General features: G+C 67.4%; 4 protein-coding genes across 4 annotated transcripts; 2 read left to right on the top strand and 2 right to left on the bottom strand.

Moving 5' to 3' along the window:
* The first annotated feature begins 1901 nt into the window (after positions 1 to 1901).
* STARD7 (StAR related lipid transfer domain containing 7) lies at positions 1902 to 10314 on the top strand. The gene is made up of 8 exons (XM_080568555.1): positions 1902 to 2348; positions 5689 to 5894; positions 6164 to 6213; positions 6576 to 6686; positions 6777 to 6859; positions 7277 to 7376; positions 7861 to 7945; positions 9426 to 10314. The coding sequence occupies exons 1-8, from the start codon at positions 1936 to 1938 to the stop codon at positions 9608 to 9610; spliced, it is 1233 nt and encodes a 410-aa protein (XP_080424681.1). The 5' UTR covers positions 1902 to 1935; the 3' UTR covers positions 9611 to 10314.
* A 399-nt stretch (positions 10315 to 10713) lies between these two features.
* On the top strand, positions 10714 to 12817 carry ASTL (astacin like metalloendopeptidase). The gene is made up of 9 exons (XM_080568556.1): positions 10714 to 10793; positions 11067 to 11141; positions 11252 to 11314; positions 11408 to 11498; positions 11612 to 11729; positions 11972 to 12153; positions 12247 to 12328; positions 12416 to 12546; positions 12632 to 12817. The coding sequence occupies exons 5-9, from the start codon at positions 11722 to 11724 to the stop codon at positions 12763 to 12765; spliced, it is 537 nt and encodes a 178-aa protein (XP_080424682.1). The 5' UTR covers positions 10714 to 10793; positions 11067 to 11141; positions 11252 to 11314; positions 11408 to 11498; positions 11612 to 11721; the 3' UTR covers positions 12766 to 12817.
* Positions 12818 to 12916: 99 nt separating this feature from the next.
* Positions 12917 to 22037, bottom strand: LOC308182955 (uncharacterized protein; the record flags this gene model as incomplete). Its single annotated transcript, XM_080568380.1, has 16 exons — positions 12917 to 13517; positions 13616 to 13759; positions 13847 to 13991; positions 14088 to 14328; positions 15281 to 15438; positions 15525 to 15568; positions 15662 to 15751; positions 15868 to 15926; positions 16197 to 16309; positions 17109 to 17189; positions 17277 to 17387; positions 17923 to 18343; positions 18444 to 18818; positions 18968 to 19013; positions 19110 to 21826; positions 22034 to 22037. 16 exons carry the CDS (start codon positions 22035 to 22037, stop codon positions 13263 to 13265), a joined length of 5004 nt encoding a protein of 1667 aa, XP_080424506.1. The 3' UTR covers positions 12917 to 13262.
* A 1384-nt stretch (positions 22038 to 23421) lies between these two features.
* Positions 23422 to 26110, bottom strand: LOC308183038 (interleukin-1 receptor antagonist protein-like). Its single transcript, XM_080568563.1, has 6 exons — positions 25754 to 26110; positions 25517 to 25553; positions 25270 to 25427; positions 24521 to 24676; positions 24300 to 24424; positions 23422 to 23716 (listed from the first exon to the last, which is right to left on the bottom strand). The coding sequence occupies exons 1-6, from the start codon at positions 25971 to 25973 to the stop codon at positions 23507 to 23509; spliced, it is 906 nt and encodes a 301-aa protein (XP_080424689.1). The 5' UTR covers positions 25974 to 26110; the 3' UTR covers positions 23422 to 23506.
* Positions 26111 to 26163: the final 53 nt, after the last annotated feature.

A 26163-nucleotide genomic window follows, 5' to 3' on the forward strand; every position in this document is an offset into this window, starting at 1 on the left:
ACACTGTATTTCTGTAAAAACCCCAAAAAAGGAAAAGGGCGCGACACCCCCCGCCCTACTAACAAATGTAGCCCCGGGAGGTCGGGGCAGGACGCGGGGAGGTCCCCGAGGCGTTGGGGTGGGGGGGGGCCACGTGTCCCCCCTCTGTCACCGTCCCCGTGTCCCCCGTGTCCCGCGCCTCGGCCCCGTCCCGCGCCCTGCCCTTTTCCAGAGGAATAAAACCCGTGTACATAGTGCCCGGTGCCTGCCTGCGCTTTGTTCCCGAAACCGGGGGCTGGGGGGGGGGGGGGGGATCGCAGCCGGGTTTTCTCCTAAAGCCGGGTGGGGGGCTCCGCGCTGCTCCCCCCTCTTGCTGCTCTGCACCCCGATAAACCCCCGCGCCCCGATAAATATCCCCGCTATATGTCGCTGCCCTGCGCCCCGCACATCGGCACCCTCCTAAGTCCCCCCCCCGCACCCTGTGCCCCCCGATCCTTGCGCCCCTATAAAGGCCTGCGCCCCCCACCCCAATAACCGGCCCTGCCCCGTGCCCTGTGCGCCCCAAGAAATGCCCTCGCCCGCACCCCATTGCCCTGCACCCCCCTGAGTGCCTGTGCCCCGAACCCCAAGAAACGCCCCTGGCCTGCGCCTGCTGCCACGCACCCCAATAAATAAAGACCTGTGCCCTCTGCACCCCAATAAATAAAGGCCTGTGCCTCCGACACCCCAATAAATAAGGGTCTGAGTCCCCACACCCCAATAAATAAAGGCCAGTGTCCAGCACCCCAATAAATAAAGGCCTGTGCCATAGACCCTAATAAATAAAGCCTTGTGCCCTGCACCCCCATGAATAAAGGCTGGGGACCCCCACCCCAATAAATAAAGTCCTATGCCCCCATATCTCAATAAAGTCCTGCGCACCCCGATAAATAAAAGGTGTGTACCCTGCACCCCAATAAAGCGCTGTGCCCCCAGCACCCCAAGAAATAGTGGCCTGTACTGCTGCACCCCAATAAATAAAGGTTGCTGCTGTGTACCCCAATAAATAAAGGTCTGTGCCCCTAAACCCCAATAAATAAAGTTCTGTGCCCCCTGGACCCCAGTAAATAAAGGCCTGTACCCTGCACCCCAATAAAGGGCTGTGCCCCCAGCACCCCAATAAATAATGCCCTGTAATCCTGCACCCCACTAAATAAAGGCTAGGTGTCCCCCACACCCCAATAAATAAAGGTTGCTGCTGTGCACCCCAATAAATATAGGCCTGTGGCCCCCACAACCCAATAAATAAAGGCTGGTGCCCCAAACCCCAATAAATAAAGGCCTGTGCCCCCTGTGCCCCAACAAATACAGGCCTGTGCTGTGCACCCCAATAAAGAAAGGTCTGTGCCCCTAAACCCCAATAAAGAAAGGTCTGTGCCCCCTACACCCCAATAAATAAAGGCTGGTGCCCCTAAACCCCAATAAATAAAGGCTGGTGCCCCTAAACCCCAATAAATAAAGGTCTGTGCCCCCTGCACCCCAATAAAGAAAGGCTGGTGCCCCAAGCCCCAATAAATAAAGGCCTGTGCCCCCCGTACCCCTACAAATACAGGCCTGTGCTGTGCACCCCAATAAATAAAGTCCCGTGGCCCCCACACCCCAATAAATGAGGGCCCGCGTCCCCCACACCCCGATACATGAAGGCCGGTGCCCCCCCCACCAACCGAAGCCCTGTGCCCCCCCCCACAGCCCCATGCCCCCCCCCAGCCCCGCCCCCAGCCCCCCGGGCGGGGCCGCATCCCCGCGCTAGGCCCCGCCCCCTCTCACGCTGTCCCCGCCCACCCCTTAGGCCCCGCCCACGCCCCCTCCCCACCCAATCGCCGCGCGGGGCGGCGGCGGCGGCGCCCAATGAGGAGCGGGCGGCGCGGCGCGCTGACGTCAGACGCCGCGCGACGGCGGCGGGGGCAGAGCGGCGGCATGTTGCAGCCGCGGCGGCCGCTCCTCGGCCTCCTCGCCCGGGCCTCGCGCCTGGGCTTCCGCCCGCCGGCTTCGGGCCTGCAGCCGCCTCCTCCCCGCCCTCCTCCTCCTCCTTCTCCCGCCGGGGGCCAGGCGGGGCGGCGCGGCCTGCTGGGCCTGCTGGGTCTGCTGCAGTGCGGCTCCGGCGGCGGGCAGCGGGCGAGGAGGCCGCGGCGGGGCCGGCAGCGGGGGGGCGGGGGGGCTGAGGAGAGGGGAGGGGGGCGGCGGGCAGGAGGAGGAGGAGGAGGAGGGCCCGGGGGGGGGCGGGGGCTGGCCCGGGGCCGCCCCGCCCTCGCCGCCGCCCGCCTCATGGCCGCCCTGGCCGGGGTCTTCGTGTGGGACGGGCAGCGCATCGAGGAGGAGGAGCTGCAGCGGTGCGTGCCCCCCGACACCTCCCCCCCGCGCCCCGCTCCGAGGGTCCCTGCCCGCCCCACAACCCCCCCGTGTCGGAGGTTCCGCCCCCCCCCCCCCCCCCCGAGGGTCCTGGCGTGCCCCCAACTCAGAGGGACCCCCCCAAAACCCCTCGGGGTGCCCCCTGAGCCCCCGTGTTTGGGGGGGGGCAAATTCTTGGGGGTGTCCCTGAGCCCCTACACCTGGGGGTGGGCCCTGAGCTCTTCGGGGTGCCCCTGAGCCCCCCCTCATGCCTCAGGGTGGTCTCGAGCCACCCTGGAGGGTCCTTGTCCACCCCATGAGCCCCCCATGTCAGAGGCCCCCCCCAAATTCTTGGGGCTGCCGCGTGAGGTCTCACACCTGGAGGTATCCTCAAGCTCTTGGGGCTGTCCCTGACCCCCCCCCATGCCTGAGGGTGGCCCCAAACCCCCCCGCAGAGGGTCCTTGCCCACCCCCATGACAGAGGATCCTCCACAAACTCTTGGGGTTGCTCCCTGAGCCCCCACACCTGGGGGTGTTCCCCAGGCTCTTGGGGATGCCCCTGACCCCGTACCCCGTTCCTGCGGGTGCCCCCCAAGCCCTCACAAGGTCCCCAACTCCCCCCCTTACCACAAAATCTTGACTCTTGTGATCCCCCAAAGCCCCCCCGACCCCCCCCCCCAGGCACGGGGTTAACCCCAAAACCCCCGGGGAAGGCCCCCAACTCCCCCCCCCCAACAGGGTGCCCCAGGCTGGGGATGTCCCACCAAACCCACACGCGTGGGGTGAGCACCCCCCAGACACCCTGGGGTGCCCTCGCTGTGGTGGGATGAGGACAGTTTGGGTGCTTTTTTTTTCTTTTTGGTGCTTTTTGGAATCGTCCCTGGCTTTGTTGCAGCGTAATTAGTGAGCGCGGGCTGGGACTTGGGGGGGGGGGGGTAGTAATTAAAACTTAATGGGCAGCTCTGGCACGCCGCGGCAGCGCCGCCTTTCCTCCTCTTCAATTCCAGCTCCCAGCGCCTCGAGCGCGTGGCCGCGCCATCCTGTGGGTGCTTGGTACCCTGTAGGAGCTCGGTACCCGGCGCTGCACTAAGGAGCTTAGCTAATAATCAATTAAATCCTCGCCTTAATGAGGCCTGCCCCTCGCTTGCGTCCCTTTGCCCCACTTTGGGGCACCTTGGGGCGTTCAGGTGTGCGCTGATGACCTTTACGCGGCCCAGGAGAGGAGAAATCCCTTTTTATCCCCGGGGGAGGCGGCTCGCCCGCGTGCTGCGAGGTGTTTTGGGGCCGACACGGGGACAGCAAATGCGGCGCTTTGTGGTGGCCTCAGCAGGGCTTGGATTAGGCGTGGGATTAAGCTCGGGGCCGAGCCGCTCGCTTCAAGGTTACGGGGACGGTCCCGAGCCCCTCCCGGTGCCCTCGCCTTGATGTCCCCGCTCGCTGCTCCCCTCCTCGTGCCTTGGCTCTGGGTTTGGGCTTGCAGGGCCCTGAGCCGGTTCCCTCGGGAGCCAGCAGGGTGCGACGTGCGCCTCGGGGGGTTAAAACCAAGTCTTAGCTGTGGAGCTGGTTCGGGGCTTCGGGACGTGGAGGGGGAAAGCAGGGAGGAAGCCCAGGAGTTTGGGGCAGAAACGCCCGCAGGCCGCTGGGCTCCGAGCCCTCAGCCTTCCCCGAGCACCCGATCTCGGCAGCAGCGCAGGCCCGTTTTGGGGGGAATTTAAGCTGTTTTGTCGCGTTTTTACTCCTCGCACGCCTCAAGGGACGGGAGGAGGAAGGGGCGTGCTTCCCAGCAGGTGCTGCCGGTGCGTTGGGTTGGGTTGGGTTCGGTTTGAAGCGTGCTGACGCCCCAGGCAGAGGTCAGCCTGACCCCAGGGCCCTGCGGCGGGGCCCGGCTGCTCCGGCGTGCCCGAAATAAATCGCGGGGCCTGGCGCTGGCACCCGCCGGGCACGGGGCTGGGACGCTGCAGCTCTTGGCGCCTCCGCTTGCGGGACAGGGGCCGGCTCACGAGGGATGGGGCCAAGCCCTGCGGAGGGAGCGGTTCCCCCTCCGTTCCCCGCGTTTATCGGGGTGCAGCTGCCTCCTTCCGCCTCCCTCCCCATAAATCTGCGGGGTTTTGTTCCCGGAGCGGGAGGCGCCAGCGAACGGGATCGCTGTGTGACGCTTTCGGAGCAGGAGCAGCGCAGGCTGGGGGCTCCCCGGCACCCCCAACCTGCCCTCACCCGACGGGCGAGACCTGCCTCACAGCTCCCAGCCGGCGGTTTCATTAAGGCCGATGCTAATTACCCCACGTAATTAGTGTCTCGGGGCAGTGGCGGGGCTGGAGGCGCCGCAGGCAGCGAGCGAGGACCCAGTGGCCGCGGGGGCTGCACCGCGAGCTGGGCCGGAGGTTTGGCTGTGGGGTGGCGCAGGTGGGGGCTGCAGCTCCAAACGCACGGGTTTTCCCTTTCTGACGTTTTCTTTTTGGGGTTTTGATGGCGTGCAGAGCCCCTTGTGCTGTCCTCCCGCTGTGGGGGAGGCTGGCGGTACTCTTTGCCTTACAAACACCAGCTGCCGCCTGCGGCTCGGGCTCCTGAGCTGCTGCAGCCCCGGAGCGGTGCCGGTCCCTCCTCTTCCCCCCCCCCCCCATCTCCTCTCGGGGTGCTGCGGGTTCTCCGTCCTCCCCCGAATGCCACCCCCCGAGTGCCACCCCGTCCCTGGCCGCTGCTCCTGCGCTGACTCAGCACAGCCCCGGTGCCGGTGCCGCGAGCGCTCGGTCGCCGCCTTCCCCAAACGCTTCTTCCTCGCGTCCCTCCTTCCCCGGGCTCCTCCCGCTCTGTTCTGCTCCCGAACCAACAAAACCAACCCCGCCCCGGGGGCGCCGCCGGGAGGTTTGGCCGCCCCCTTCCTCTCGGTGCCTGCTCTCGCGGGGCTCTGCCCGGCCGCCCTCGGGCACTTCCCCTGAGAAGCAGCGGCTGTGAGGCAGCTGCTCGTGTGAGCTCCTCTCCTGGAAGGAAGGGCCCCGCCGTGGGTCCTGCAGCCCCTGGCGACTGCTTTTAGCCACGGAGTGGGCTCCGACTGCAGGGGAATGCGTGGGGAGCCCCTTCCGGACGCACCAGAGTGAAGTTTGTGGTGCTCTGTAATAACACAGGGCCCTCGGGACCAAAGTTAAAGGCCTGGGGAAGCTGCGGCACCTGGCCGGCTGCGTGTTTCACGTCCCAGCGAGCGATCCCCGCACGGGGCAGCACCCTTCCTGCAGCACCGAGCCCCAGGCGCTGCCTTTAGCTCGCCGAGAAGGTTTTGCAGGTCTCCCCGGGCTCCGTCCATCCCGTGCCTGGGTTCGTCTCTAACTGTGCTCTGTGTCCCCCCAGCTCGGCGCAGGAGATGAAGCACATGGAGAACATCTCGGCCATGCTTCGCGGCGGCTCCCCGGACGAGTACCAGCGGCCGGACCCCGCGTCGGAGCGGGACGCGGTGCGCGCCCCCGGGGAGCAGCCCTGGGAGATGATCATGGACAAGAAGCACTTCAAGCTCTGGCGGCGCCCCATCGAGGGCACCCACCTGTACCAGTACCGAGGTACCGCCCGCTGTGCCCTGCGCGCGGCTTCTTCCCCACATCCGGCACCGGCTGCGCCTCGTGCGCCCCGCCTGGCCTCTGCCTGGAGGAAAAAATGTGAAATCCCGTCCTTTACTTCCCCCTCCACGCGTCCCGTCCCCTCACAGCCCTTCGGGGGGGGTCGCAGCCCCAACGCCTGCCTCGGTGCAGCAAGACGAGAAGGGAAAGTCGGTTTGTGGGGTGTAAAAACTTGCGTTTGCCCGTGACTGAAAGCTCTCTCTTTGCTGCAGTGTTTGGGACGTACACAGACGTGACTCCCAGGCAGTTCTTCAACGTCCAGGTGAGCGGGAGTCCCGCCCGTGTGGTGGGGTAGGGATCAAGTCCTGCTGCCGGAGGGGTGGGGGAGAGAGATGGTGAACGGCATCCGTCTGCGTGGCCTCCCCTGACCCAGGACAGCTCGTAGCGTAGGCCAGAAGCAGGACAAAGTTATCCCACGCCCCGGTCGGGTCCTGCCTCCCTCCCACGAGCCCTGCCGGGCAGCGTAGCCCTCCTCCGCTGCCCCTTCTCTCCCGGCATCGCCCAGGAGTCTTTAATTGCTCGGTGTTAGAAGCCGTGGCCGTGGTGAGGTGTGTTTCCACGGGGTGAGGAGCAGGGCCGGTTATTGTTACGCGTGGTGCTGACTCAGCCTCTCCTTGCGGCCAGCTGGACACTGAGTACAGGAAGAAGTGGGACTCGCTGGTCATCAAGCTGGATGTCATCGAGAGGGACCTGGCCACGGGCTCCGAAGTGATTCACTGGGTGACCCACTTCCCGGTGAGGGAGTCCCTCCTCCTTTCCCCCTCTGCCTCCCCACCACGCCTCACGAGCAGGCAGGGCTGACGCCGGCTCTCTCTCCCCCCCCAGTACCCCATGTATTCGCGAGACTACGTCTACGTTCGCCGCTACAGCGTGGACAAGGAGAACAACCTGATGGTGCTGGTGTCGCGGTACGTGCGCCGCGTCGGCCTGGCCAAGCTCCCGAGGTTTTCCTGCCAGGCCACGAGGCCGTTGGTGCCCCGTGATCCGCTGGGTCTCGCGCCAGGGTCACGTCGTGCCCCGCAGCTGAAGCAGCGGGATGGTTCGAGCTCCCCGTCTTTGTCGGTGGCTGGTTTTTGTCCAGCTGAGTTACGGCAGCGCTTTGCCTTCGTTTCCCACCCGTAAAACGAAGCGGAGACCAACTTTTAAGAGCCGGGTGTAGGTTCAGTGAGTTTTTTCTGAATCTCCTTCAAAACCTGAAGGAGCTCTCTTGGAAATCCAGCCTTGTTCTCAAAAACCTCGCTCCCCAGTCCCCACCTAGTCCAGGTCAGCCGGTGCTCGGTGCCGTCCCTGTCCGGAGCCCTGACGCCCGCTCTCTGTCCCTGCAGGGCTGTGGAGCACCCGAGCGTCCCAGAGGACCCGGAGTACGTTCGGGTGAGGACCTACGAGTCCCAGATGGTTATCCGTCCGCACAAAACCTTTGACGAGGTACGTCTCACGTCTCGGGGGCTGGGAGGCGCGGATGCGAGGCTGCTTGTCGTGATCTGGGGGGTAGGGGCTGGAAGTGCTGGCTCGGGAGCTCGAGGCCCTTCCTACAGGAGTTGGGTGCCCCTGGGGAGCCAAACGCGTCGCTCCAGAGACCCGGATGCCTTTTAAAAAAGCCTCGAGCCTCTCAAGTCTTGTTTGTAGTGCTCGGTGTCCTCACAACAAGTGTCGCTGGGTCTCTGCAGGCCGCCTAGAGCCTGAAGGGGCTGCACGGGGTCAGTGCAGGTGCCTGACTCCTTCCTTCTCCACAAAACCTTCTCCAAAAACTCCCCGCGTGCTCTCTCGGGGTCCGTCCTGCCCTGCACCACCGCGGTGCTTCCCTCTTTAATGCTTCCTCCGATGCCTGAGAGCCAGCGGCGCTCGCTGAGGGGGCCGTGGGCGGCCTGCCGGGCCGGGCTCACGGAGCCGCCTCCTTTTCCTTTTCCAGAACGGTTTCGACTACTTGCTGACGTACAGCGACAACCCGCAGACAGTGTTCCCGCGGTACTGCGTCAGCTGGATGGTCTCGAGCGGTGAGTTGCTGCCTGCGGCCTTAGGGAGCGCCGACCCGGCCCTTGGCGGGGCGTCCCGCCGCCTCCTCGCTCTGGCTGCCCGTGGGCGCTCCCCCCCTTCCCCTTCCTGAGCCCCCTCCGGGCAGGGAAGATGTAAAATAGCTTAAAAACGGAGCCTGCCTTGGTCTGGGGGGCCTGGGGGCTGGTCCCGTCTCACGGGTAGGGAGCTCTGCCTGGCTCACGGGCTGCGAGGAGGAAAGAGTCCAGGCAGAACAGAAACACAGCAGGATCCTTTTTATTTCTATTTATTTCTATATATATATATTTTTTTTATACTAAAATGAGTTGGGTTTTCCGTACTTCAGAGCAGCATTAGCCTTGGAGCAGCTCTGGGCTGTCGTTCTTCCCTGTTATGTCAGCAAACGGGGCAGAAAACTTTTGTCTTTTGCTGAGCGCAGCACCTCTTGAGACTCCCACAACGGGGCCAGCTTCAAGGGGAAGGGGAGAAGGACGCTTGTAGGGTCCCTGGGGGCTCCAGCTGCTCCTCGCTGGTGGCGCCTCGAGGAGGGGGGGGAATAAAACCAAAACCCGCTTCTTGCGAAAGCTTGTCTTTTTTTTTTCTTTTTTCCTCTTCCCATCACGTGCTTTGCGGTAGACGGTGGAGTCCGACGCCGTCCGCTCACCGCACGCAGCACCCCGACCTCCTGCCCTGCCCCCCCAGCCCTCCTTTTACCCCATGGCCTGGTTTTGCCTGGTTTGAGCCGCTCAGTGCCCCCCTGGGGGGGGCTGGGGGCAGCACCCTCAGGCCCCCGTAACCCCACCAGGGCAGCGCTCGTGCTTCTCAGCTCTTGCTGTGAGCGCCGGGTGTGCTGCAGCAGGGCTTTAACCGCAGGGAGCTGTGGGGTGGGGGGGGAGGGAAGCTTTTAGGAAGCCCCTGGTGGGGCTGAGGGGGGGGGGGTTGAGCCCCGCAGCACCTCAGCTCCCAGCCAGGCTTGCTCCAGAGCCACCTGCAGCAGTGCTGGGGCGCGAGGGCTCTGCCCAGGGCTGCCAGGAGCTTGGCCCTGACCTCCTGCACGCTCTGTGCCCTTCCTGCAGAGACCTCCATGAGTCAGAGGAGAGATTTGTTTTCATTTAAAAATAAAAAAAAATAAAATAAAATACACCCCCCCCCCCAAAGTACCCCGTACTTGTTCTCCACCACTCCAGCATCTGTTTCAGCCGGGCTGCCGGGGCCGTTTCACCGCCAGGCACATCTGCGGGGGAGCCTCGCTGCCTTGCGGTTGCGCTGAGCTCGGGGCCGGGGGCAGGAAACGCGAGAGGAAAAAAAGAGAGAACCCAAACCAAAAAAACGCCTCCGTGGGGCCGCTCGGAGTCGAGCCGGGTGTCAGCCCTGGCGGCTGCTGGCAATGGGGGGAAGGAAAGAGAGAGGAGAGCGGGGAGGGGGCGGGCGGGAGGCTCCCGGCGGGGCTGAGCCCCGCTCACCGCTGCCGTCTCCCCGCAGGTATGCCCGACTTCCTGGAGAAGCTGCACACGGCGGCGCTGAAGGCCAAGAAGATGGAGATCGAGGTGCGGGACTATATGGCTGCCAAGCCCCTCGAGAGCGGCGGCGAGGGCAAGGCCGGCGTGCCCGCGGCCGAGCACAAGAGCGAGGGCAGCTGCAGCCCTGCCCAGCTGGAGTACGCCTAGGGCGGCCGCGGGCGCCTCGCCTCCCATTTTTGCCCCCTCCCCGCGAGCTCGGCGCCCCCTCTGCGGGCAGCCTGAGGCCGGGGAAGGGGGTGCTGGCCCCCCCCCGGCGTCCCTCCGTGGCCACACCGCTGCAGTGTCGTGTCGTGTAACCGCCCCCCCCGTACCCGTCGGTACCCCCACCCCGCAAAGGGAGCAACGCCGTTATTTGGGGCCGGCAGCGGCGCCCCGTCCCGTCCCTCCTCATCTCTGCACTCCGGCGCCCAGAAATTTGGGGGTCTCGCCGGACATCGCGGCCCCGCGCTGCCGGACTTCACCTAACGCCCGATGTGGGGCCCCCGAGGGATCAGCACCGCCTCACCGCCTCGTCGCTGGTTCCTTTCCACCAAAAGACCTCTCGCCGCGGGCGTCCTGGACTGGGGAAACTGGGCAAACTGGGGAAACGACTCCGCGAGCTGGTTTTTAGCTGCTGCTGCTTTGTAGGGGAGGGCAGAGCTCAGGGGGAACCTTTCTGCCAGCGCCAACCGGGGCGCCGCAGCCCCGCTCCCCAGCATCCCCGCGGCATGGGGGGGACCCCAAAACCGTGGCGACCCCCCCGTGGTGTCACCGGGGTTATCTGGCTGGGGGGCGCGGCGGGGGGGGCGCTGGGGGCGGGGGGCTCTGTAGGATGGCAGAAAATCACAAATAAACGGTCTGTGGTGGCAGCAGCCCCGCTGCTGGGTGGTGGCGAGCGCCTGGCGGGGCCGTGAGTCCGCACAAACGGCCCCCAAAATATTGGGGTGCGACCCCCCCCAGCCGGGGGGACAGCTCCGGGCTGCCAAAACCCCTAGAAAGGGAGCTCGGGGGCTGGCACCAGTTGTTGAAGCAGAAGAGACCCCAATTAGCCCCCGATGTTAACGAACCCCTGTGGGGTCTGGCTGGGACCCCCCGTGCACCCCCCAGAACAGCTACGGGGTTTGTGTTATCCCCTTGGTACCTACAGCATCCCACACCTGCTGCCGTTCTGGCACCACGCGCCCCTCCCCGTGCAGCTCTAATTATTAATTAGCTGTTAATTAGCCTCCAGGCGTGGGCCCAGCTGCCCCATATAAAGGTTTCTGGGGGGCATTTCCTTGGGGTTTGGGGTTTGTTGGGGCCATGGCTGGGCTTTGGTTGGGCCTTGGTGGCCTCCTTGGGCTGCTGGCGGGTGAGGGGGGGCTCCCCTCCCCACTGAGGGTTTTGGGGTGGGGGTGGGGGGGATTTGCCCCCCATTTGGGGGAATATTTGGGATTTGGGGGAGCATTTAGGGGTTCATGGGCCCTGCTGTGGTTTTTGGGGCACTGCCGTGGCTGAAGCATGCTCAGCATTGAGTGCGTTGCCACAAACCCACCTGGGGGAGGTGGGGGGGGGTTGTAGGGCTGTGGACCCCCCCCCCGTGAGGGGCTCGTGTCCCCCTCCCCACCCCACTGCTGTGTCGCAGGGGTTGCGGGGCAGCGGGGGACCCCAGACCCCACCGAGACCCCGCAGGGCGACGCCATCCTCAGCATCAACAGAGGTGAGGGGGGGGCAGCACGGGGGGGTGACCCTGAGCCCATTTTGGGGCTCATTCAGTGGGACGGGGGGGGCTGAGCCCCCACCCTCACCCCCTGTGCCCCCCCCCCCCAGCGCTCACCCCGCTCCCAGGCACCCGGTCCCGGCACCCTGCTGGAAGGGGACATCGTGCGGGCGGTGAGTGTGGGGGGGATTTTTTTGGGGGGTGGGGGCACTGGGGGGGGGTCTCAGTGGTGTGGGGGTGCTGATGGCTGCGTCCGGCCCCCCCAGGACCCCTCCCGAGCTTTTGCAGCCGCAAACCCCAAATGGCCAAAGAGGCGAGGGCTGGTCTGGATCCCCTACGTGCTGTCAGAGCGCTTCGGTAGGTGATGCCTGGGCAGCGTGGGGGCCCGGGGGGGGCTCAGAGCTGCCCGGGGGGGGCTCAGAGCTGCCTGGGGGGGGCTCAGAGCCGTGCCCCCCCCCCCCCCCCCCCAGACCCAAGCAGCACCCGGGTGCTGGAGGAGGCGCTGGGCGACTTGGCGAGGCTCACCTGCGTCCGCTTCGTGCCCCGCGCCCACCAGCGGGACTTCGTCGTCATCGCCCCCATGGGCGGGTGAGTGGGGCGGGGGGCAGCGAGCCCCCGGGGGGGGGTGGGAAACAGGGTGGGAGCACCCACGGGTGACAGGGTGGCACCCACGGGTGACGGGAGACGCGTGCCTGTGGCATGGCCCATGGGCACAGCACAGGACCCCCCCGGGCTGCCGTGCATCTGTCGATACCTTATTTTTGTCCTGTTTTGTTGGGTTTTTGTTGTGTTTTTTTTCTACACACACCCCCCCCCCCCCCCAACCCCAGGTGCTTTTCCAGCGTGGGCCGTGCCGGGGGGCCGCAGCTCCTCTCCTTGGCTCCCCCGTGCCTGCAGGGGGGCAAGGGGGTGGCCCTGCACGAGCTGCTGCACGCGGTGGGCTTCGGGCACGAGCACAGCCGGCCCGACCGCGACGCCTTCATCAGCATCGCCTGGAGCCACGTCCTGCCCGGTGAGCCCCCCCCCGCTGGGTGCCCCCCACCCTTGGGTGCTGGGGGGGGTGTCACCGCCAGCCCTCCCCCTCTGATCCCCCCCCCCTTTACAGGCTTTGAGGGCAACTTCGTGAAGTCCCGCTCGGCCAACACGCTGGTGGGCTACGACTACTCCTCCGTGCTGCACTACGGCCGGTGAGCCCCGGCCCCTCCTCCTGCCCCCCCCGTTATATTTTTTGGGGTGATTTCATTGCTTTTTGGCTCTTTCCCCCCCCGCTCCAGCTACGCCTTCAGCCGCGGGGCCGAGCCCACCATCACACCCCTGCGGGACCCCCGGGCGGTGCTGGGGCAGCGGCGGGGGCTCAGCGCCTCCGACGTGGCGCGGGTCAACCGGCTCTACGGCTGTCCCCAAGGTGGGTGGCATCGGGGGGGGACAGGGGGTGGCAGCACCCCAGGGTGCCCCATGACAATGGTGCATGACGCGTGTCCTCCATCCAGGGCCCCTGACCAGCGGCACACTGCTCTCCGTGGGGACGAGGACCGAAGCCACCAGGGGGGTGACAGCGCCCACAGCAGAGGTGACAGCACCGGCGCGGTGCGCGGGGCCCGGTGCCACCACCGCGTCCCCATGAGACCCTTGGGTGCCAGGGGTTGGCACCGCCAATAAACGCAGGGTGTTTGTCACTGCCATCACCTCGGTGACTCCCCGAGGACCTGAGGACCCCCCCCAGGGCCACGTGTCCCCGTAGGGCTGGGGGGGGGGACACAGGGGGGACAGGAGGCGGGGGTGTGACACACGTTTATTGCACGGCGCCGTCTCCTCGAGACGACGTGTCCGACAGCAGCAGGCAGCGGGCGCACAGCTGGGGGGCAAGGCAGCCAAGCTGGGGGGGGGAGGGCCAGGCCCCCCCCAACCCCCCCATGTCCTCCCCCGGGACACGGGGGGGGGTCTCCCTGAGTTTGAGTCCTCGATCCTGGGTGGGGGGCACCCCCTTGTTGCCGGCGGTGCCCCGAGGACCCTCGTACCGCGGTGGGGGGGCATTCCCAAAGTTGGGAGGGGTTCCCCCCAAACCCTAAATTGGGGGGGCGGTCTTCAAAAGAGGAAGGGGGGGGGGGGTCCCCGACCCCGTCACAGCAGGTTCTTGTTGCGCTTGGGGATGACCTTACGCACGGTGCGGCGCTCGGAGATGTTGCGTTTGACCCGGACGCCGGCCGGGGGGGCGCTTTCGGGGGCCAGCGAGGGGCTGGAGTGAGCCTTGGTGAGGTTGGGGGGCTCCGGGGGGGCCACCACGGCCCCCGCCTGCGCTTCCCAGCCCTCCAGGTCCTGGGCGCCGGAGTTGATCCACGTCTCCAGCACCTGCACGTAGGTCTCGTAGCGGCGCCTCTGCGCCGCGAGAAATAAAATGTGGGTGGGGGTGAGCCCTGTGTGCCCCCCGTCCCCATGTCCCCCCCCCCGTCCCCGTCCCGTGCCCCCCACCCCACCTCGTACAGCAGGTACTCCTTCTTCACCCGGTACTCGTCCAGGTCGCGGGCTCGGCCCCGCTTCTCGGGGAGGTTGCGCTGGTGCTCGAAGAGCTCCTGGGCCACGCGCTCCATCCACGCCTCGTGGGCTCGGTGCTGCTCCTCCTGCGGGGACCGAGGTGGGGGGTAACGAGGCGGGGGGGTCCCCGGTTTTTATTTTTTGGGGGTCCCCAGCCGGTCCCCGCGGCTCACCGGGGGGCTGCGGCTGGGCGCGGCGGGCAGGATGGGCCGGGCGAAGCGGCGCTGGGAGCCCACGGCGGCGGGGAAAGGGGGCGAGGAGAAGAGGGCGGCCACCAGGTTGATGCGGGAGATCCACGAGGACATCTCCTCCTCGCTCCTGGGGGGGGGCAGGGGACAAAAAGGAGGGGGGAGGGGGGTCAGTGCTGCCACCACCCCCTCCCCAGCATTGTCCCCGCGCTGTCCCCACGCTCACGGGGCCTGGAAGAGGAGGACGCGCTGGTCGGCCGTCTGCAGGCGGAAGACGTGGGGGCGCTTGGTGTACTTGCTGGCGCGCTCGGCCAAGGCGTGGTGGACCCCCAGGGGCTCCTCGGCCTCCGCCGGGGGGGTGCCGGGGGGGTCGGGCCCCCGGCGGGGGGTCCCCGCTTTGAGGAAGTAGAGCAGCGTCCCCTTCAGCACCGTGTGGAAGGGCTTCCAGCCCCGCCGGCCCCAGGGTGCTGTGAAGGGAGGTGAGGTTTAGGGTCCCCGGGGGGGGTCTGGGGTGGGGGGCACCCCCTGAGAGACCTGAAATTTGCGGGGTTGCTGCCTCTGCAGCTGCCAGCGGTTCCCATAATTGTCCTTCTGGTCCCCAAATCTGCTCCTCTGGGCCCAAAATGGACCCCAAAGCTGCCTCTCTGGTACCCAAAATACCCTAAATTTGCCCCCTCCCCCCAGACTTCAGAATACCCCAAATCTGGTCCCCTTGGACCCCAAATGTGCCCCTTGGCAACAAAACATCCAAAATCTTTCCCCCTGGATCCCGGCAGAGCCCAAATCTGCCTCTCCGACTCCCTAAATCTGCTTCCTAAGACCCCAAATCTGGACACCTTGGCTGCCATATCAGCTCCCCAGACCCAAAACCACCCCAAATCTGCTACCAGACCCCAAAGCACACCAAATCTGGTCCCCTCAGGCCCCAAAACACCCCAAATCTGGTCCCCTAGATCCTAAACCTGGACCTCAATACACCCCAAATCTGTTCCCCAGACCCCTCCCAAACACCCCAAATCTGCTCCCCGGAACCTCCAAACACCCCAAATCTGAGCCCCTTAAACCCCAAGCAGATGCCCAGATCCTAAAACATCCCAAATCTGTTCCCCTTGGACCCTAAATCTGGACCTCAGACCACTCCAAATCTGCTCCCCAGACCCCAAAACACCCCAACTCTGGTTCCTTGGACCCCAAAACTGGTCCCTTTAAGCCCCAAACAGCTGCCCAAACCCCAAAACACCCGAAATCTGGTCCCTTAGACCCCCCAGACCTGCTGCCCAGACCCCCAAATGCCCCAACTCTGTTCCCTTGGACCCCCAAATCCTCTCCCTGCACCCCAAACACCCCGAACCTGCTCACCCAGACCCCAAATCCCCCTGCCGGCCCCCCCGGCACCCCAAATCCGCCCCCCGCTCTCACCCTTCTTGCCGTCGGCCTCGGCCAGCACCTTGCGCGCCAGCCAGCCCCGGCGGTACGTGGTGGCGCCGTCCTGGCGCGGCAGCTCCACGAAGGGGGTGCTGCTTTTCCGGGGGGGCGCGGGGCCCCCCCCGGGCTCTTCCTCCTCCTCCTCTTCATCCCTGGGGCCAGATCAGTGTCACCGGGGCGTCCCCCCTACCCCGAACCCCCCCGAAATTAGGGTCCCCGCATCCCGGCCCCTACTCACGCCGCCCACTCCAGCTTCTCGGTGCGGATGGAGTTGTACAGCGCCTGGGGGGAGGGGGGGGGCAGCAGATTTTGGGGTGTGGGGGCGCTGTGGGGTGCCCCCCCCTCACCCTTGGTGTCCCCCCCCGGCCCCGTTACCTTCAGCATCTCCTTGGGGAAGTCCTGCCCGTCCATCATCCCGCTCAGGTTGGCCACGAACTCGCCGCTGGTCATGGCACGGCCGAGGCGCTGCGGAGGTGGGGTCAAGGTGGGGGGGGTGGGTGCGTGCCCCCCCCCCCCCCAGCACCCCCAAATGTCTCGGGGTGTCACCACACATCCGTCCCCCCCCCCTCAATTCCGCTCACCGGCCCGTGCAGGTCCGTGTTCAGCAGCATGATGGCACACGTCAGCGAGTGCACGGCGTCTGGGGGGGGGCACGGGGGGGTTAAAAAAAAAAAAAGGGTGTGTTCCCCCCCCCAAAAAAAAGGCACGGGGACGTGGTGACCATCACCGTCCAGCCGCAATATTTGGGGTGCCTGGATGGGATGGGTGCCGAGGGGGGGAAACTGAGGCACGGGGAGCAGGGGTGACACAAAGGGGTCTTGGGGGGAGTTTTTTGGGGGGGGGGTCTGTGGGGTGGGGGGGCGGTCGGTCTCATGGGGTGGGGGCGTCTCAGGGTGGGGGGGGCTCTCACCGGGCGAGGGGAAGGCGCCGGGGTTGCAGCGATGGAAGCGCCGCGAGAAGTGGCCCAGGATGCGCTCGCGCTCCTGCGTCTCGCCCGTCAGCACCAGCGCCTGCAGGAAGGTCCTGGGGGGGGGGGGGGTTGGGGGGGGTGCTCACAGGGACCCCCCCCCAAATTGGGACACCTCCCCCTTCCCCAGATTCCACGGCACCGCACCCCCGACAGACCCCAAATTTGGGGTCCGGGACCCCAAAGGTGCTCCCTGGGTCCCCAGCAGCCCCCAGATTTTGGCCCCACTCCTGTAGATGGATGGGACCCCCCCCCAGATCTGCCTTCACTGACCCCAAAACGCCCCAAATTTGTCCCCCCCTGCCCCCAAACCCCCTACGTCTGCAACCCTTGGACCTCAAGTCTGCCCCCCGGGCTCTATCGGCCCCCAAATCTGCCCCCCTGGACCCCCAAATATCCCAAATCTGCCTCCGATGAGCGCAGGAGACCCCAAAGCTGACCCCTGGACCCCACAACACAAGAAGCTGCGCCCCCCCCCCCCCCAAACCTCAAAAGAGCCCAAATCTCCTTCCCATGGACCCCAAATCTGCTCCCCAGGCCCCCAACCCCCCAAATCCAGCCCTCTGCACCCCAAATCCACCTCCCTAGACCCCAACACCCCAAACCTGCTTCCCTTGGACCCCAGATCTGCCCCCCGACCCTGAAACCCCCCCAAATCCATCCCTCTGCACCCCAAATGTGTCCCCCCAGATCCCCAACCCCCCCCCCCAACCCCATCACCCCCCCCACTTGCTCCCCATCCCCAAACTCCCTCCCCCTGCTGCCCCCCCCAGCCCCCACCCATCACCAGGGGGTCCCATGGGGGTCTCCCCCCCACCCCCACCCCTCGTGCCCCCCCCCCGACCCCAAATTTACCGGAGCGCCCGGTCCAGCGGCTGCCCCCCAAACTGGAAGAGCTCCAGGTACTCCTGTGCCACCAGGCTGCTGAACTCATTGCTGGGGGGGGGGGCACGGTGTGAGGCCGGGGGGGGGGATCTGACCCCAGGACCTCCCCCCGGGACCCCCCCCGGCCCCGTCCCGTACTTTTTGCGGAGGAACGAGGCCACCTGGGACTTCTTGAAGCCGTCGAGGTGGAAGAGGCGGGCGGCCAGGCGCTGCGCGTCCCCGCGGCCCCCCGGCCCCCCCGGCTGGCACCTGGGGGGGGGACATGGGGGGGTCAGGGGGGGAGAGGGGGGGGGTCGGGGGGGGACATGGGGGGGCAGGGAGGGCGGGTGGAGGGGCAATGGGGGGGTCGGGGGGGGTCAGGTGGAGCTGGGGGGGGTGGGGAGGGGCTGGGGGTTTGGGGGGGGTCAGGGGGAGGAGGGGAGGTGGGGGGGGACAGATGGACGGACAGGTGGGGGGCTGGGGACGTGGGGGGGGGCTGGGGGGGACAGAGCTGGACGTTTGGGGTCTGGGGGCATGGATAGGGGTCTGGGGGGACAGACAGACGGACAGGTGGGGGTCTGGGGGGACAGACGGACAGACAGACGGGTCTACGGGGGTGGATGGGGAATGGGGGGGCTGGACGGGGGGCTTAGGGGCACAGCTGGAGGTCTCGGGGGGGGTCAGGCGGGGGTCTGGGGTCTGTAGGGACAGACGGGGAGGTTGGGGGGGGGACAGACAGACAGACGGGGGAGGGGTCCGCGGGGACGGGGGGGCCCAAGGAACTCGGGGTGCTCGGGTCCCTCACCCATGGGTGCTGGCGGGGGGGTCCGGCGGGGGCTCCTGGCCGCTCTCGGGGGGCAGCTCCTCCGTGTCGGGGCGCGGGGAGGCGGGGGGGGGGCGCGGGGCCCTGAGCCACGCCCCCCCCACGGGCACAGTGCCCCCCCGGCATGGGGGGGGCCCCCCGCAGCCCCCCGGCACCCGCTGGCCCCGGGGGTCCCCGTGGCGGCCGGGCAGAGGTTGGGGAGGGGATTGGGGGGGTCCGGGGGCTGGGGGGGGGCTCCTGCTGCCCCCCCCGGGGCAAAACTGGGGGGGTCGAGGGGAGGTTAAGGGGGAAGGGGGGGGGCTGGTGCCCCCCTCGCTGGGGATATTGGGGGGAGGAATCTGGGGGGGCTGGGGGGGGGAGATGGTGCCCCCCACCCTGGGGAGGATATGGGGAGGTTTTGGGGCTGGGGGGGGGCAGATCCAGGGGAGCTGGGGGGCTGGGAGGGGGCAGGTCTGGGGGTGCTGGGGGGCTGGGGGGGGGCAGGTCTGGGGGTGCTGGGGGGCTGGGGGGGGGCAAGTCTGGGGGTGCCGGGGGGTTGGGGGGGGGCAGATCCAAGGGGGCTGGGGGGCTGGGGGGGGGCAGGTCCGGGGGTGCTGGGGGGCTGGGGGGGGGCAAGTCTGGGGGTGCTGGGGGGGCAGGCAGATCCAGGGGTGCTGGGGGGCTTTTGGGGGGCAGGTCTGGGGGTGCTGTGGGGCTGGGTTGGGGCAGATCCAGGGGGCATAAGAGGCTGGGGGGGTCCCAGTCCCCCCCCGCTGGTGCCAAATCTGGGGGGCACTTAGGGCTGGGTGGGGCCGGGTCCCCCCCTCCTGGGGATTCTGGGGGGGGGTCCTGGTGCCCCCCCACTGGGGTCAGCTCCGGGGGGCTGGAAAACGCCAGGCCTGGGGTGGGAGAAGACAAAAGGGGGGGATGTATTGGGGGGGGGGGGGGGGTCCATCAGCATCGCCCCACACACACACTGCACGGTGCCCCCCCGCCCCCCCCAAGCACCCCCCACCCCCAAAAAGGGGCCAGGGGTCCCCACACTCACCCTGCTCCATGGGGCTGGCGCTGCCCCCCCCCGCGGCCACCGCGACCTGCAGAGGACAGAGCTGGGTGGGCACAGGGACTGGGGGGGGGGGGGGGGTTGAAGTTTTGGGGTGCCCCCCCAACACCCGCACCCCCCCCCTTACCTCCTGGGTGCCCCCCATGGTGGGGGCGCCCGCGATGTCCAGCTCCGTGATGCGCAGGGGGGGCAGGTGCGGCCTGTAGAGGGGTGCCCGGCCACAGAAGAGGGGGTTGGTGTGGAAGAGGGGCTCCTCCTCCTCCAGGTCCTCCTCCTCCTCCTCTTCATCCTCATCGTTGTTCTGCTCCTCCTCCTCCTCCTCCTCCTCCTCCTCCTCCTCCTCCTCCTCTTCCTCCTCCTCGCTCCGTTTGGGGTCTGGGGGACTGGGTAAGATGGTGGCATCGGTGGGCACGGGGTCCTGGGGGATGGTGTCATCCATGGGGGTGGGCTTGGGTGAGGTGGTCTCATCCATGGGCTTGGGCGAGAAGGTCCCATCCATAGGTGAGATGGTGCCATCCATGGACGTGGATTCAGGCAAGATTCTCCCATCCATGGCCATGGACTTGGTTGAGATGGTCCCATCTGTTGGGACATGTGCCCACAAGATGGTGCCACCCACGGGCTCGGACTTGGTTGAGATGGTCCCCTCTGTGGGCATTGACTTGGTCGAGATGGTCCCATCTGTTGGAACATGCTCCCAGGACATGGTCCCGTCTGTGGGCATTGACTTGGTCAACATGGTCCCATCTGCTGGGAAATGTTCCCATGAGATTGTGCCACCCATGGGCATGGACTTGGTTGAGATGGTCCCATCTGTTGGGACACGCTCCCATGACATGGTGCCATCCATGGGCATGGACTTGGTTGAGATGGTCCCATCTGTTGGGACACGCTCCCATGACATGGTGCCATCCATGGGCATGGACTTGGTTGAGATGGTCCCATCTGTTGGGACACGCTCCCATGACATGGTGCCATCCATGGGCATGGACTTGGTTGAGATGGTCCCATCTGTGAGCACTGACTTGGTCAAGATGGTCTCATCTGTTGGAACATGTGCCCATGAGATGGTGTCATCCTTGGGAATAGATTTGGTCAACATGGTGCCACCCATGGGCATGGACTTGGTTGAGATGGTCCCATCTGTTGGAACATGCTCCCATGACATGGTGCCATCCATGGGTGTGGACTTGGTTGAGATGGTCTCATCTGTGGGCATTGACTTGGTCGAGATGGTCCCATCTGCTGGAACACGCTCCCATGAGATGTTCCCATCTGTGGGCATTGACTTGGTCGAGATGGTCCCATCTGCTGGAACATGCTCCCATGAGATGTTCCCATCTGTGGGCATTGACTTGGTCGAGATGGTCCCACCCATGGGTGTGGACGTGGTTGAGATGGTTCCATCCGTGGGCAAGGACTTGGTCGAGATGGTCCCATCTGTGGGAACATGCTCCCATGAGATGGTGTCATCCTTGGGAATCGACTTGGTCAGCATGGTCCCATCTGTTGGAGAAGGCTCCCATGACATGGTCCTATACATGGGCACAGACTTGGTCAAGATGATCCCACCTGCTGGGACATGCTCCCATGAGATGGTCTCATCCATGGGCAAGGACTTGGTCAACATGGTCCCATCTGGGGGTGTGGGCTTGGTCAAGGTGGTTCCATCTGTTGGGACATGCACCCATGACATGGTCCCATGGGTGGGCATGGACTTCGGTGCGATGGTCCCAAAGGTGGGCGTGGACGTGGGCGCGATGGTCCCAAAGGTGGGCACGTGCTCGTGCGAGACGCTCCTGTCCACGGCCCCACACCCGCGGGGCTCCTGCCAGAAGCCCCCACCCAGGGCCACGTCCTTGTACGAGAAGCTCCCACCTGTGGGCGATGCGGTCCCACCGGGTGGTGGCGAGCTGGTCCCATGGGTGGCCACGGGCTCGTGTGGGGTGCTCCTGGACGTGGGGATGGGCTCGGAGGTGGTGGTCCCATGGGTGGCCAAGTGCTCGCGTGAAATGGTCCCATACGTGGAGATGGATTCGGCGGAGGTGGTCCTATGGGTGTCCACGTGCTCGTGTGAGGTGCTCCCATACGTGAAGGTGGACTTGGAGGAGGTGGTCCCATGGGTGGCCCCATGCTCATGTGAAGTGCTCCCATACGTGAAGATGGACTCAGAGGAGATGGTCCCATGGGTGGCCACGTGCTCTGCCAAGGTGCTCCCGTAGGTGGGGATGGATTCGGAGGAGGTGGTCCCATAGGTGGCCACGGTGGTCCCATGGCCGTCCACGTGCTCGTGTGAGATGCTCCCACCCACGTCCACGGGTGAGAAGCTCTCACACGCAGCTCCACGGCTTGGGTGCTCCGTCAGCGTGCTCCCACCCCCAGACGTGCACAGGGGCGAGGAGCTCCCATGGGTGCCCACGCGTCCCACCGGGGCGCCCCCGTACGCGGGGACGGGCTCAGAGGAGGAGGTCCCATGGGTGGGGACGCGCTGGTGCGAGCCCCCCTGGTGACCAGGGTCGGACCCGTGGGTGCCACCACCACCACCAGCGGTGCCACCACCGCCGTGGGTGCCACCACCATGGGTGCCACCGGTGTCCCCGTGCTGCCCGTCGATGGCCCCCTGCAGGTCCCAGACGCAGAGCTGGGCCTGCACCAGGCTGGCCCAGAAGACGTCGGCGGGCGCGGGCAGGGGGGGCCCGGGGGTCCCGGCGGCCGGGGGGGGCGGCGTCGGAGAAGACGATGGCGTCCTGCGCCGCCAGCGCGCCGGGGGGGGCGGCCGCCACCCGGCTCCATGCCGCGGCGTCACCGGCGTCACCGCGGCCCCCCCATGGCCGTGGGCCTGACCTGGGGGAGGAGCCCCGTTAACGGACGGATGGGGGGGGGGGGTGCTGGGAGCCGGGGGCCCCCCCAGCGCGCCCCACGCCGTCCCCGTGTCACCCACGTCACCGCCCGCCGGCTTCCGGCCCCGCTACCGGGGCAGGAAGGGGGGATGGGAGGGAGGAAACCCTGTGCCCCCCCACACACCCCCCACCCCATGCGTGTCCCCCCCACGCATGTCCCCCCCCACGCGTGTCCCCCCCACACCCCCTGCCCCACACCGTGCCCCACAGCCCGCCCCACGCCGCCCCACAGCAGCCCCAGGGGGAGCCGCGGGTGGGGGGCACCCACGCCCTGCCCCCCCCCACACCCACCCGTGTCGCCCCCCCCACGCGTGTCCCCGTGGGTGCCCCCCCCCAACCCGCACCCAAGGGTGGGGACCCCAAGGGGGGTTGGGCTCCCTGCCCCCCCTGCACCCCACAGCGGGTGCTTCCGGCGTGTTTTTTTGGGGGGGGGGGGTCCCTCCAAATCGCGCGTGGGTGCCCCCCCCCACCCCCCCGTGGCGGGCTCCCTGCGGGGGGGGGGGTCCCTCCGGTTCCCCCCCCCCCCCCCGCCCAACGCCCCCCACCCACGGGAAACCCACGGGGGAGGGGGGGGCAGAGGGGGGGCGTGGGGGAAGCCAAGGGGCGGGGGGGGTAAACTGGGGGGGGTAAATCTGGGGGGGGGCTCCGGGGGTGGAGGGGGGGCACCCGGCTCCTGCTCCCCCCCCCCCCCCCCCCCGCTCCCCCTCCCCTTACCGGCACGGCCGGCGCGCGCGAGGGGGGGGCGTGGCCAGGACTGGCCCCGCCCCTTCCTCCACCGCCCCTCGGGAGGGCGGGGCGGGATTGGCCACGCCCACTTCCCGGCCGTCCCGAGGCCACGCCCCCTACTTGAGGCCACGCCCACTTGGGGGGGGCTGCGCGGGGGGGGGGGGGGAGGGCCTGATCCTGACGGACAGCGGGGGCCTGGTCCTGAGCCGGGGGGGGCCTGGTCCTGCCCCGCACCTGGGTCCTGGTCCTGACCCTCAGCTGGGCCCGATCCTGAGCCACACCAGGGCCTGATCCTGCCCCATGTCTGGGCCTGATCCACGCCTGGGTCCTGATCCTGTCCCACACGAGGGCCTGATCCTGACCTACACCCGGGTTCTGATCCTGACTCACAGGGGGCCTGATCCTGAGCCATGGGGGGGGCTTGACCCTGACCTACACCTGGGTCCTGATCCTGCCCCACACGTGGGCCTGATCCAAACCAAAGGGGGCCCTGATCCTGAGCCACAGAGGGCCTGATCCTGCCCCACACCAGGGTCTGATCCAGCCCCACAGCTGGGGCTTGATCCTGAGCCATGGGAGGCCTGGTCCTGAGCCGGGGGGGGGCCTGGTCCTGAGCCATGGGAGGCCTGGTCCTGAGCCGGGGGGGGGCCTGGTCCTGAGCCATGGGAGGCCTGGTCCTGAGCCATGGGGGGCCCGATCCTGCCCCACACCAGGACCTGATCCTGAGCCACAGCTGGGCCTCATCCTGCCCCGCTCCTGCCCCACAGCAGGGCCTGGTCCTGCCCCCACAGACGCACACCGCACACCAGCCGCTGCAGCCAGCACCTTTATTCCCACAGGAGGCTGTGGGGGCGGTGTGCCAGCCCCCCCCCCCCCACCCACGGGTGCCCCCCCCCAGTCACTTGCGGCGCAGGTAGAAGGAGGTGATGGAGTCCTGGGCGGCCGGGGGGGCCAGGCCCAGCGCCTCGCCGGGCCACGGGGTGGTGCTGAGGAAGTGCCCGGGGAAGGCGGCCGCCTCGAAGGTGTGCGTGGAGCCCCCGAACGTCTTGTAGAAGGTGTAGGGCATGGCGTGGTCCTCCGCGTGGAACAGGTCCAGCACCCCCACCTCCTGCGGGGGTGTCACCGTGGGTCACCGACACCTCAGGGACACCCCCGGGTGGCATCGCCAAGGGGTGGCGGCGTCCCAGGAACCCCCACCTTGGGGTGCCACCACCTTGGGGTGCCCACCATCTTGAGGAGACACCATCCCAGGAACCCCTATCTCCAGATGTCACCACCTCCAGGTGCCACCAGTTTAGGATGACACGACCTAGAGGTGCCACCACCTTGGGGTGACCCCACCTTGGGGTGACACCACCTTAGAGTGACCTCACCTTGGGGTGACACCATCCCAGAAACCCCCACCTCCAGGTGCCACCACCTTGGGGTGACCCCACCTTGAGGTGACCCCACCTTAGGGTGCCACCAACTTGGGGTGCCACCACCCTGGGGTCACACCACCTCGGGGTGCCACCACCTCGGGGTGCCACCACCCCGTGCACTCCCCACCCCGCACACCCCCACCTCTTGGTTCCACCACTCCCGGTCTCCTCCACCTCCAGCTACCCCCACCCCACATCACCCCCACGGGCACCCCGCCCCCTTGTCCCCTCCCATCTCGCAGGGGTTCCCCGGTGACCCCCCCCGCTCACCTCCAGCCGCAGCTGGGGCTCGGGGCCGGTGCCGCAGGACAGGGCCTGGCTGCCCCCACGGATGCCCACGATGAGGGGGCAGCGCCGGCGCTCCAGGTGCCGGTTGGGGACCACGCTGATGGCTTCTGCGTGGGGACAGGGCGAGCGGGTCGGCGGGGGGCACCCACGGGTGGGGGTGACCCCCCCCCCCCCCAGCGCCCACCCAGCCACCCAGCACCCACCTTCCTGGGCGGCGTTGGCACCCTGCAGGCTGGTGGCCACCAGGCGCCCCCCCTGCAGGCACAGCGCCTTGTGCTCCGCGTCCCGCACCGCGTAGTGGTAGGGCTGCGCCGTCCCCGAGGCCACCGAGGTGGTCATCGTCTCCTCGTCGAATCTCACTGCGAGGGGACACGGGGACACGGGGGGCGGGGGTGTCGTGGGTGCGTGGGGACAGGGGGGCGTGGGGATGGGGGGTGAGGGTGTCACGGGTATCTGGGTGTCAGGGGGAACGTGGGGACGTGTAGGGTCTGGGGATGTGTGGGGACACGGGGACACGTGGGGACATGGGGATGCGTAGGGACATGGGGACATGTAGGGACACGGGGACTTGTAGGGACATGGGGACATGTAGGGACACGGGGACGTGTAGGGACATGGGGACACAGGGACACAAGGACTTGTAGGCATCACTGGCACATGGGGAGGGGACCCAGGGATGTGGGGACAGGGGACACAGGGATGGGGGACGTGGGCATCAGGAGGACAGAAGGACATCACAGGCACGTGGAGGGGGGACACAGGGACATGGGGAGGAAGCATCATGGGGTGTGGGGACATGGGGATGGAGGACAAGAACATCGTGGACAACAAGGGGACACAGGGACATGTTGGCATCACAGGCATGTGGGGAGGGGACATGGGGACACGGGGACATGGGGACACGGGGACATGGGGACACGGGGACAGGGCGCGCGTGTCTCCTGGCCTCTACCTTTCCCCAGGAACTCGTCGAACAAGGCCTCCATGTCGGGGTCAATGACGGACGTCACGGGGCCGCTGTCCCCCGAGGTCCCCCCCACGGTGACACCCAGCGGGCGCTCACGGCGCTGGGCATGGTCCTGGCACCTCCGGGGGCTCCCGGCGCCGCCTCTGGAGGAGCGAGAGAGGGCTGAGGATGGGTGCCACCGCGCCGGGGGGGTCGGTCCCCGAGCAGGTGGCCCCGCACCCCCGCCACTTACCTGGGGGCTGCTGTGGACGCGTGGGACATGGCAGAGCCTGCACGAGAGAGGGGGCAGCGCTGGGGAGAACCGGCAGGGAGATTCCCCCCTTCGCCGCCCCGCACCGCCCGCCGCCGGTTGTCAGTAGGCTCCAGAGTGAACGGCTCAGGAACGCTGCCCGGATCTGATCCCAGCAGACCAGCACCCCGTCCCCGTCCCCGTCCCCGTCCCCGTCCCCGTCCCCGCCGGGAGCGCTACCTGCAAAGGTGTCGGCCTCCGAGAACCTGCTGGGGAGTGGTGTCCTCTGCGTTGTCACCCACCGGTGGTGGCACTTATAGGGCGTGGGGACAGGGCCCGCCCCAGGGACGAGCCCAGACGCGGCGTGATGGCGAAATGCCGGCAGGGCCCCGTGTCCTCCGCTCCCTGTATCCTCCACCTGCACCGTCCCCACGGTGTGGCCCCCGCGCCCTGTCCCCATGGTCCCATGTGGGCTGTCCCCGTGGTCCTGTGTGCTCTGTCCCAATGGTGCCCCGTGCCCCGGGGACCATGCCCACTGTCCTCAGTGTCCCATCTGCGTCGTTCCCCTTGTCCCATGCTCTGTCCCCATGGTCCCACGCGCCCTGGCCCCGTGGTCCCGTGTGCCCTGGCCCCTTGTTTTCTGAGCCCCG

The sequence above is a fragment of the Anser brachyrhynchus genome, assembly GCF_964034855.1.
Source record: "Anser brachyrhynchus genome assembly, chromosome: 26".
NCBI classification, from domain to species: Eukaryota; Metazoa; Chordata; class Aves; order Anseriformes; family Anatidae; genus Anser; species Anser brachyrhynchus.